Here is a 12,574-nt window from a genome sequence, read left to right on the forward strand (position 1 = left end):
AACATACTTCTGAAAACCTTAAGAGTTCCTGGCTGATTCCTCCCTTTTGTATGGGAATATAATTGGCACACACAGCCTGAAATTTTAAAATAGATGAGCCTGCAATAAAATGTTGCAGCATGGGGTGTTGCAGTCAGTCATCCAGGATTATACTGTTCCATTTCCCCTCCAACTCGGTTTTCTATCTCCTTTACTCCAACAAATCAGTCAGTATTCCATGGCCCCTGAACATGTTCAATTTTCACTGAGCTTATTGAGGGTTCCCCCCCCCCGGTCAAGGTTTTCTGTCCTTCTGCAAAACTTAAGGTTCTTCCAGGCTTGCTGACACTTCCCTCCTGGGTGTGGATTTTGCCACTTTGGCTATATACCACCACTCTAAACTCTAAATAGTGGGTATGGTTATTATCCTTGTGCATTAAAACTCAGCTTCCTCCAGTAAAGAAGAGTTGAACAGTTTAACTTTTGCTCAGTTTGTGTTATATCACAGGCTCTTGCCCTTCACACATCAAAGCCATACAACAATGCATATTGTGCATTCTCAGACCTTCTTAACAATTATTTTAGTGGTTTCAGACAGGCTGACATAATTTACAATGGCTCTATTTTAAGCCTGCAAAGGAAACTGAATTGAATGTATCCCATCCTGCACTCTTGGTTCCCATGAACTATAATCACGTCCTCTGACTTCCATGTACACCGTGGCTGATGCTAACCTTCCTGCTCTTATAAAGCTTATCCTTGAGAACCTGCCCGCTTGTTGTCTGTCTTAAATGTTTACCCTGTAGCTATCTGTTCCCATCACAACAACAAAGACTTCCATTGTCTGAGAAGGCCCTGATTCCACCTGCCTGGCTCAGATGAGTTGCCTTGCTGATATCTATCAGACAACAGCTAGAGTAACAGTTGCAGGGTTGGGTGCAAGCCAAAGAAATGTACAATTCAGGAAGAATGTTATTGCTCTGTATCAGCCAGGGTTCCTGTAAGATACCTTTCATTCATAAGGAATGCTGCAGCCAAAAAAAAATGTATTAACAACAAAAATTACTCACATGAGAACAGTAGCAGGTTTAATTTGATCTTTCTAAGTGTGAGGGATTTTCCCTTTATTTGGAGAAAATATCACACAGATTGGAGAAACATTTGGAATTTTTTCTAAATTAAATTCTTCGATCCGTCAATTTAATTTGGAGTATTTATTGCTTTTAAAGGCCAATGCAGATGGCATTCCTCTATCGCAGTGTTCAGGACTTCTAATAGTGAAGTTGCTATTGATTTGTAAGGTATCCAACTTGCAATCCTATAAATCTTATTATTATTGAACTTAATGGGGCTTGCTTCTGAACAGAATTGTATGGGATTGCACAGTAAAGAAATGCACAGGTTCTTAACTGGTCTGAAGGCACATGGTACAGTTGCATTGCTGAAATTTACTAAACAGATCTTGGCCAGGTGAGAGACTTTGAGCTCTTGTAGAAAAGACAGAATACAAATTTAACAAAGAAAAAATAGATTTGATATGCAAGCAGGAAGACTTCTACTATATACAGAGTTACTCATTTGTTCCCTTTCTTAAAGATAATAGGCTGGCACTTATTTACACATGAAAATACATCAGAGATATACAAATATAAAATGGCTTTCATGCCTAGCAATCTGAGACACAGCTGACATAGTGGTTAAAATTTAAAACTAAGCAGACAACAATACTACCAGTTGAGATGAGTAGGTCTTAATGGCCTTCACAACAAGGCAAGATTAACTGGCATTACATTCACTTTTAAAATTATAGCCGAAATCATTAATGAATGCATTAAACTGCAGCACACTAATACATTGATACAATGGAGAGAGGATAGGAGACCCCTTGCAGATTCCATTACGTAACCTATATTGTATCAGTAGCCATAAATGTTCAAGATCTGCATCATGGCCCCAATTCAGGTTGGCCTCATCTCCTGATTCAGCAGTTATGTCTGGGATGATAGCAAGAGGCAGAATGAGGAAACAAGTACACCAAATCACTTTGCGCTATAAGTAATTCCTTCCCTCATTTGGCAGTTCTCTCTGCAACTATAAAAAGAACTGTCCTAATCTCCAGCTTGGAGCATAAAGGCTTCACCATTCACTTCCATGGAACAGGGCAGCTTTCTACACAATGCTATTTGCACAAACGGAACCCTCTCTCCAATTACAATGGATGGAAAAGGTCTTATGGCCCAGAACCCTGACACTCAGAATAAGTTTGGGTAGTAGGATTGTGCATTGCCACCACTAGTCAGGTGATGCTTTCAGTAGTTCATCACAGAGATAATCCTAAATTTATATTGACAGAATTGTTGGGTTTTGGTTAAATTAGTGAATGATGTGGCTGCGCATAACGTTAGGACTGGAAACCAACTATTTAAAACAGAAGAACGGTTTGGGTGGATCAAACTAAGTCTCTCAAGGCTGCAGTAGCGAATTAAATGCCTCAGGAAACTCACAGGAAAGGTTGTGATGGTAATGGTCATTCATTATTGTTTGCCTTCAATCTATGGTAATCAGAAGCTCACAATAACGGAGAGTGTAAAAGAAAACATAGGATGCATTCATTTCAATTCTTGTGACAAAGACAGTGTTGAAATGGAGATGAACATATTTTTGTGCAAGTAAATAGAATGAAAGCGCTTTAAAATTTGTCGTGGGTGGAAAAGGATTGCCTAATGCATGGTAGAATGTGAAGAGACCAATAAGCTTCATTCTTAGTGTAGCACTCCAACCCTGCCAGTCCCTTTAACTTCAATATACATTTTTACTTTAAACCAAGCCAAGTCAAGCTATTACAGGAGTGGATCTACAGTGAGACATTTTCTCTTCCACCTTGATAAACCCTTATATTCTATAACATTACATTCTTATATTCTATAACCTTACATTTGCTTTAAATTTCCAAGCCAGGGGTCTTATTTCCCAGCCTCTATGTTTTCAACACTGTCTTGACGCTGTACTCATCTAACCATTGCAATCCTTCCCACACCAGATACCAAATACATTATAATCCATCAATGACTTAAGCATTTAGGACCAAGAAATTAGCTAGAAGTGAAGTTCGCATATTTTCTGCTTATTAAACACATGACTGTTAAGTGCTATTTTTAATGCATTGCTGTCTATTCCAACATGTGGTTTCTATTTGAGCAAGCTGGAGGTTTTATGAAGGCAGGCAGTGTGTAATTACCTTTGTGTTGGTGAGTTGGTGTTGGTGAGTTTGCTCCCAAGCCAGGGCGGCATACTGTAACGAGAGACAGTTGCCATAAACAGACTGAGAAGGTACAGCATGGTGTGTGGCCTTTTTGCTGGGAATCAGATATCTCTGCTCTAGGTGACCCTCTACCCCCAGCCACAAGCGCTCAGAAAATCCTACCCTGACATGTGATCTTTAAATTCTTTTGTTCTGTAATTACACGGCAATTATTCATAATTGTCCTATGGTTTTTTCTGTCCATCATCCTTTGCATTTGAAAAATCACAGTTGCTCTTTTGGTTACACTAGCAATTGCTGATTAATGAAAAAAGCAGGGAAGAAGCATTTTCCATGTGATTTAATTTGAAAAGAATGGCAGAGCATCTGAATTTTCTTTTAAAGAAAAGAAAAGAAAAAAGGAACTGGAGCCGCAGGGTATGAATGGTCCCTATATGGCTGGAAGCTATTGTTCACTAATTATTTTATTTTCACTAATATTAAAAAGACAGCCCTGTGATGTCAGGCAAGGGAACACAAATCTTTAAACAACGGTCATAACTGGGTCTGGTTAATTATGTTTTCGCTTGCTTAAATAAGTTGAAGCACAAATATATAAAAATATCAACCATTCCAGGAGCAGGACCACAGCCCTCCGAGGGATTCTTTTAAGCCATTAAAAATCATGTTGATATATTATTGAGACTCAAGGCTCACACAGATTCATTCAACTGCTCCCTTGATGAATGTATGGAGTATGTTCTCGTACACTGAAGAAGTTAATTCGAGAGCTACAGGAAGCTGGTCGTTGGTTCTCAAGAGTTTGAACCGCAAGTCCCCATGGGCTGATATGAAATTGCAGGTTGGCCCCTCTCTCCATTAAACTGGCTTCCTGTTTGACCCCACACCTTCATGCTGTGTGTATCTGGATTCTGTGGCCCAGTAGTGCAATATAGCAAGCTTAAAAATTCTGTTAACTGATCCTTCCTTGGAAGCTCTTTGTACATTCAATAGAAAGTAAAACCACATTCTGCTGTTCGACCTGATGTCAGAACAAGAGGGGTAAGGCATGGAATTAGGAAGGATTCACATAACATTAAAAGTGATCTGAACTTCCCACCGTGAGAGATGCAAGTCTTGGAATAAAGACATGCCACTTGCCTCGCCATTGGGTAGGTAGGCAAGATCGTTTCATCAAAACATGGATTAAAAAGAAAGAAAGATGCTCAAGTCAGTCATCCATTCCTAGTTTTCTTTTAACATCTTAAACTGCTTGCCCCTCACATTCAGATAATCTATATTTCAATCTGCTTTCAAAGTCATGAGAACTGAGCCACAGACATGAAGTAGTTAATAATTTAGAATTAAGTAGTTAATTAAAAAAACTACATAATTCTCAATTATTAACTACTCGATGTCTATGTCTCATGTCAAATTAATCAGCAGATTAATTTGCTAACCCACAGATTAAAAATTGGCTATTTAATTACAATTACTAACATCATAATGATATTGATGACAGTGGGGCAGAAGGAAGATCTGTATTTATTTTCCATTTTTATGCTGTTTTTTTATCCAAAGGGCTCTCAAGACAGCTTGATATAGCAATCATAAGAACTCCCTGTGTGCCGCGATTTACTTAATTTTAATTAGAGCAATCTCCTGAGGAAACAGTGCGTAGTGTTGGCATCACTGTGTCAAATTATTGCTGAGCTTCTACTAATCTTCATGCAGTGCCTTAAGGTATCTTCCTGAATAGCATGCAGTTGGTTGATTTGGGCAGCCATGAGATCTAACTTTAAATGTAACAGCTGTGTTTATAGCGCTCTTGCTAAAGTTGATCAATAGGATAGGGCAGCACATAGACTTTCCAATTGAAAATGTTTTAGTGGAATAGAAGCCTGCAGTCAAAACATTGGCTGCTTGTTTCAAATCAATATGTAAAATGCTATTCAGACTCTCCACCAACAGACTTATTAGACCTGTTGTCCCCCCGTAGGGTGGCCAAATCAAATGAAACAATAACAATAAAATACACATCTAGTACAATTCTCCTATCAGGCTCTACACTGGTAATATGTACCCTTGGTTCCCTGGCCCACAGTTCCCAGCCCAATTTTTTCCCCTTGGCTCCTCTTTCCTTCATTTACATATCTCATTCACCCAGTGTTTGAGTGCCCCACTTCCTCGGTTGATAGAGCATGAGACTCTTAATATCATGGTTGTGGGTTCGAGCCCTACATTGGGCAAAAAAAATCCTGCATTGCAGGGGGTTGGACTTAGATGACCCTCATGGTCAGTGTGGTGTAGTGGTTAAGAGCGGTAGTCACGTAATCTGGGTAACCGGGTTCGCGTCTCCGCTCCTCCACATGCAGCTGCTGGGTGACCTTGGGCCAGTCACACTTCTGTGAAGTCTCTCAGCCCCACTCACCTCACAGAGTGTTTGTTGTGGGGGAGGAAGGGAAAGGAGATTGTTAGCCGCTTTGAGACTCCTGAAGGGGAGTGAAAGGCGGGATATCAAATCCAAACTCTTCTTCTTCTTCTTCAATTATGATTCTTTGATTCCTTTAGCCACTCTCCTTCAGAATTCCTATCCCTCCATAGCATACAGCCTTTCCTGATTTGCACACCTTTGTGTTTCTTCAGAGCTCACTCTTTCTTGTGCCCTTCTTGACTTAGTGCCCTTTTGTCCCTTTTCTTCAGGACTTCTCCATCTTCTCTTTCTTCAGCTTGCTTAGCTCTTGGCCTCCTGTCCTTTCTTCCCTATGTCCTGAGACCTCTTCCAAGGATGTTTTCTTCCCCTCACCAATGCTGGAGTGCAAAATGCTTTGTTCCCTGAGCAACTGAACATTTTGTGCTACACCAGCTCAGCCAAACAGTTCCCAAAGGTTCCACTGCCAGAAGTGCTATGCAGTATAAACTGTTGTGTTTTATTGAATATTAACTTAGTTGAGAGACATGTCTATAAAGTATTTACTGTACTGAAACACCACCACCTAGGACTTAAGTGGTGCCTTGGAATCATCCAATCACTTTGCATACTGTATCTCAAGTATCTTTTAAAAAATTCAAACCTAGGATCAGCTAATGGGAAAAGTATGAATTAGGACACTGGTCAACCATATTGTTGCGAACAACACACAATTCAAGGGAAATGGATACACACACAGAAGTCATACATTCAGAGACAGACGCCTTCTTGCTACACCTTTCATTCTGCTGTGATAACTCCTGCAGCCACTGCAAAATTCTGAGAAGCAAGGAATGTCCAGGGCAACGGGTGAGGAAAAGGCAAACATTCGCCACAAGATCCCGGGTAATTGTACCATGGTGCAGGTAGCAATTTGACTGGGCTCCTCTTTTACAGCTTAATTTTATCCAATAGTTAAGTTGTCCCCAACAACAGCTTCCAAGAACAGTGGTGATAGCGTCTTGGTTTATTCCCCCACTTTTTTATCTGCATTTTTAAAAATAAAAAATAGTAAAATATTGAGTTGCCTTGACTTCTGCTTAAATAAATTTGAAAGCAACTGAATAGAATGAAATATGTTCGGTGATAAAGCTTCACTGCCATAATTCTCAATGTGGACAGCTACTGAAAGGCTCTCACATAACTAAGTCAATAAGGATTCTTTGTTGAGTTTGTCTATGAAGATGGCCTCTTCCTTTAGGAAAGAGTAGCTAGAAGCTGTTTTGAAATTAGCAATCATTTGGAGCGATTCCAGGGTTTTCGGTGGTTTGCTCAAGGGAATCTCATTTGGTGGAATCTTCTTACACTTTATTAGTCACATCCACCAGTAGCTCTTCTTCCTGAGGCTACATTAAGAATAAATAAATAAACTTACAAAAGGTTCAAAGCATAATTAGACTTGGGCCTAGGGAAGTATGCCAGAGCACACAATATAAAATGAGGTTATAAAAGTATTTCCAGAATTGCCCACAGAGTCTCGGATACCAGGCAGCTTCTGAAATGAAACAGGCAGGAAAAATACGCGGAGTGCTCTCCTCCAAGAGCTGGTCCATTTGGGAACCAAAGCAGCATCCCTGCAGTGAATTCTCACCTCCTTGCCACAAGGTTTACAAGCTCTAACCAAATAGAGAGCAGGCATCATGAAGTGGCTATCCTCAATAGCAACATGCAGCAGAGGATCTCCTCCATGATCATTACTTCAGGGAAGGAAAGTTCGTGCCATGGGAATGCCTTTGGGGTGGAATTTTTAGGAGCAAATGAATGTGTAGGCTTAATTCTGGCTCTACAGCCTTCCTCTGAGTTTGTATTCCTCTCCTGATTTCTACATGGTTACTCCCGTCTGCTTTCTTCTGTGATACGTTGCATTCCATCGTCCCACATCCCCTTGGCTGTCTATGTCGTTGATGCTGCTCCATGCAAGTTTCCTACCATAGCCGTAGCCCAGGGTGACATCTTTTGAAGTTCAAAAGAGAAAGGTGAAGTAGATTACAAAAACAAGGTGCGTCTTGTGGCTATGCTGCAAGTACCCTAGAAACTATAGCAGACTCACTCTGTGATTTTGAAGTGATCTCTGTGTGGTTAGGTGCTATTTTCAGCAATTCATTCACACACTGACTACTTCTAGCACAAACCAGACTTGGTTACTTCACTATCCTGTTTTGGCACATGCACTTTTTAAGCACATAGGATCACATTTATTAGGGTGTGCATGAAAGCAGATTGTACAAATTCAGCATTTATTTTACAAAACATATAAAATTAAAAGTGCGAGGAAAGAATCGTGCATAACCAACCACTGTGCCAATTTGGTAGTGAGGAATACACCTGAAATGAAATGTGACAAGAGTGCTGATTCTACATAGACACAAACAGAGAGAAAGAAAGGGAGTGGCAGGCCTTCAGTCAGCCATGCCACATGGGAAAGTGACCCGAGCTTCCCTGTCACATAATGACTGAACGGACACCAAATGCAGAGCTTTGCAGAATTTTAAAGCCATCTGTTGCAAGGTGCCCTTTCTGTACCAGGGAGAGTGCAGGGAGATCTTCTACCAAGGGTTCCCGTACATTCATAGAACAATAAGTTGGCAGTATAATCCTATTAACAAGTAAGCCAGATTGGGTTCATTGGGACTCATTCTCATGTTAAGCGTGTCTAGGATTGCAGCCGAAATTATGTTCCTTAAGTCTTATTTAACTTCCTACAGTTAAATCTGCTAGAGTATCTGCTTGTGGGGAAAGTAATGAGTGAAGACCATATGTTGAGACTGGAAATTAAATTTCTAATAATTCTGCTACCTGAAATCAGACAAGTCCTCCCCGAACACTTCTTGAGCAAGTCCCAGAACTACAGAGGTTGATAGGAGTAAGAAAATTGCTTGTCAGTGCAATATACGGCTCCAGACTTTCCACCAACACAATATTTTATTTTTCTGATTAAAGGCACAATCCAGTTAAAGGCAGTTGGGAACTGTCTGATTAAAGAGCGTTGGGATTGCTAATGCTTCAATGGGAGCATGTTTATCTGATTCCGCATCTTGCTAAAAAAAACAGACAGACACAGAAGCTTAGTGGTTAAGTGGGAGACTTACATATAAAAGGCTTGACACTGCTGTGGATATGTTTGTGCTGTTTGAGGCCTGAAGAAGTGGCAAAAGTTTTACCACACTCTGGACAAGCATGCGCACGAGCCCCAACGTGCTGCGAACGAATGTGTCTCTGGAGGTTGCTGGGGTCCGTGAAAACCTGCTAGGAAATGAGTACTGATTAAACACGAAACTTGGATGCAAACAAGGAAAAACAACAACACCAGCAATTGCATAAGACTCTAGACAAACCAGGAGGCATTGCATATGGAATAGGCAAAAGTTGGCTTTTTAAAATAATTTATGCGAGTTCAGTTATGTAAGTGAATTAAAAGATAGAAGAGGTGACTTTTAAGGCCTGTCTACAGTACACATTTAAAACAGCGTCAAGCACACTTAAGTGCCCTGGCTGCCATACAAGAAACCCTGGAAACTAAATTCTATGATGAAGCTAGGAGCTTCTAGTCACTAACCATCAAAAGTACAACTCTCAGGGGTTTTTGGAAGATGCCATAATGGTTAAACCAATTTCAAAGTGGTTTGAAAATGTGCAGAAGTACTAAAACATCTCTGCAGTTTCATTTATTTTGCATGTTTAGCTTCACTGAGGGTATACAGTATTTAAGAGAAAATATATGTTAGAATTTATAAACCATATAGTAGCAATAGTGACCATTTCCAGCATAATAAAATGTAAAGACGGCAATAGGCAGATGTAAATATTAGGTTGGATCCTGCAAAGGATACTTAGAGTAGATCCACTGAAATGTGACTTAGTTAGACATGACTTTCAATAGGCCTAGCCTAAGCATGGCTAAATCTGAATCTAACCATTTGCTACTTTGTTGTTATCATCATTACCATTCCAATACAGTTTGCAACTATTCACTTCTTTCTTAAACCCCTAATTCTGTCTGTGTCTGATATTCCTAAACCAGGTCCCTACTAATGGTTTACTAAGAACTGCAATGTCCTGACTGTCAAAGCTTATCCTTGCCCTGTTTTGTTAAGCAGAGAAAATGGAGCATGGGTTGCAAATGGGCAGTAATTCTTGTCTATTGGACTGTAGTTCCCTAGGGGATGAGCCAAATACATATTGCTGCATGTTGCTGGGATCCTAAATGGATAGGTCCCAGAAATTATTCCCATCGCCTTCATAATCTTAAGTGTTTGCTTAGCCTTCATAGAAACAAAACTCAGCAAGCATTTTCTGCCACACTATTCAAATATATTTCAGAACAATGTCATCAATAAGACCTATTGATAGTTATTAAATTTACTAAACGTTTCTGCCACACCCATGCATCTAACACCCCCCCCCCCCATGTTTCATTTGTGGCACTGAAACCATAGGCACAGACAAAAAAAATTATGCTGTATTTTACACAAATAGATTTGTGCTTAAAGCAGTTCACGTAGAGCAGACAGTCAATACCATGACACAGCATCTCATAAACAGAGTTATTTGTCTTCTACAATGTCATATATGCAGATTCTCACATATAATCTGCTCCCAAAAGGTGTATATTGGATGGTATTATTTCCCTTTTGTTAGATTGTTCAAGCAATGAGAGTAAACAGCTGACACAACACAATGGCTTAATTGCCACAAAACTCTACAACCCTAAATCTTAGTTTCAGTAGTCACACAAGTAATTCTGGCATTCAATCAGTTGCCTTTCCCTATTGGTATATTAAGAGTTCTGTTATGTTAGATAAGAATAGTCCATCTGACTGAAAACCATCAATGGATTTCAGACCCCTTGCTTAGGCGGGTGTGCTCTCTACAACCTCAAAGTGACCCCATACGTGCAAAATATGTACCAAGCTCTGAGTTAGATGTCACTATCAGCAGCTTCATGTGATGCACTGAAACATTTCAGGCTGCAGATGGATGAATCAAGTTTGAATGCTCTCCCACATTAACAAAAGCACGTTACAGCACATACAAAACAAGCACGCACAAAAATGTCAGGGAGAAGGTTCTAACCTAGCCTTCTTGTGGGCATCTTGCCTTACATATGCAGGGAATCATTTGTACATGAGAGAAGCTTTCAAATCTGATCCCCTACCTGTTGCCTGAAGTGGTCCAGTCCAGTGGAAACGTCGTATGAGGTATCATGTGCTTCAGTGCTGAAGCCTGACCTAAGATGCTCAAAATGTTACTCTACATATCATAAGCAACGTTGCGTGTACAAAATTCCAGGCACCCTACAATTTCACTGTACCTTGGCACAGTTTTCGCATTCATAATGCTTCCCACTGTCATGGGACATCTGGTGGCGTATCAAGTTGGATTTCCAGTTAAAGGCTTTGGGGCACTGGTCACACTTGTACTCCCGCTCTTCGGTGTGAGACAGCATGTGCTTTTCTAAGCTGCAAAGATACAAGAAGAAGAGGCTGGGTGAGATGGTGACTCAAGCTTTTTGGAACTCCATAGACCTTTTTCCTGTTCCAAGAAGTGAAGAGACAGGAGCCTATTTCAGGAAGAGGAACTTATTTCAGTTCATGGAATCAAAGTAGTCATAGAATAAGAATCTCCACTCCTACGACAAATATCACCCATAGGATTGCACAATGTTAGTCACAGTCAGAGTAGATTTATTGAAATCAATAAACTTTGAGGTTAGAGTGTTTTTTGCTTAGGAAAAGGACACGTAAGAGGGGGGGTGATAGAGATGGTGGTTATCAATGGCTACTAGTCATGGCGATTATGTATTACCTCCTGGATCAGAGGCGATATGCCTCTGAGTACCAGCAGCTAGGCAACACAAGCAAGAGAGCATGCGTCTCTTGCTTGTGAGTTTCCTGTAGGCATCTGGTGGGCTACTGTGAGAACAGATTGGCAGACTAGATGGGCCTTCTTGGTCTGATCCAGTAGGACTCTGCTTACTCTAAATAGAATATACACTTTTTGTAGTTAAGAAGTGCGGCTGCTAATTTGGACTATTCACAAGACTGCTTCAACCTATTTAGTGAAAAATTTAATCCATATTGACTATCCCATATTACAAATGCTTCAATGAATCAAACCTTAGAAGCAGTTCTTGGAGGAGTAAGAATCTCTTAATGTGTGTGCAGCACACTCAGCCAATACATTGCTACGTCTTTTCTCAACATATGAAATGGCCCTTAGGAGAGGATAGACTAGAAAGAGAGGCTCTCACTGCCTACTGATCCAGTGGCATATGGCTTTTGCAGCGATATCTTATTTGACTCAACCAAAACATGAGAGTTTAATGTCTTTTGGGCAACAGGTGAAGGCCAGGCCTTTACATGTTTAAATTATATTTTACAATATAGAATAATTTTTATTATATTGTAGCTTTTTAGATTTTTCACCTGTCTTGATACTAACATATTTTGCCACCCTGTTTGGTTTCCTTGAAATTTTTAATTGGACTGATTGTTTTTTAATGTGTGTTAGCTGCTTTAAGAGCCTCTGGATTGAAAAGCAGGATTAGAAACATTCCAGATAAATAAATAAGTAATATTATTCTGCATCTGCTGTAGAATCCAATCTGTCACTGTTATGTGTAGCTATGAGTCATGCTTCTCGTCTTATTTAATGTTACTGTTTTCTTTCATAATATTTCACATGTAATTTACTATTACTTCCACCATTAATCCACAACATAGATTTAAAATGGTGTTTGGCTGTCCCGTCGCCCCCCCCCCTATTAATTACACATACACCAGCTTGCATATATATCAACAATTCCAATTGCCACCTGAACATTTTTTTGAAATAGAATATTTTCTCTATATTCTTTTTCCTTGAACTGTTTCTGTCATGTATTG

General features: G+C 40.0%; 1 protein-coding gene across 50 annotated transcripts in view; it reads right to left on the minus strand.

The window, feature by feature from the left end:
• MECOM (MDS1 and EVI1 complex locus) overlaps positions 1–12,574 on the minus strand; it is a 464,332-nt gene that overhangs the window by 40,284 nt on the left and 411,474 nt on the right. For 22 of the 50 annotated variants that reach the window (XM_083503849.1, XM_083503883.1, XM_083503882.1 and 19 more), the window contains 2 exons: positions 11,002–11,149; positions 8,780–8,933 (listed from right to left, as the gene is read on the minus strand). In XM_083503849.1, the coding sequence (XP_083359975.1) occupies positions 8,780–8,933; positions 11,002–11,149 (302 nt within the window). Of the gene's footprint in view, positions 1–3,217; positions 3,272–8,779; positions 8,937–11,001; positions 11,150–12,574 lie in introns of all 50 variants that reach the window. The other 28 variants (XM_083503846.1, XM_083503881.1, XM_083503848.1 and 25 more) reach the window with 3 other exon arrangements.

The sequence above is a fragment of the Podarcis liolepis genome (assembly GCF_965112155.1).
Source record: "Podarcis liolepis genome assembly, chromosome: 5".
Classification (NCBI taxonomy): Eukaryota; Metazoa; Chordata; class Lepidosauria; order Squamata; family Lacertidae; genus Podarcis; species Podarcis liolepis.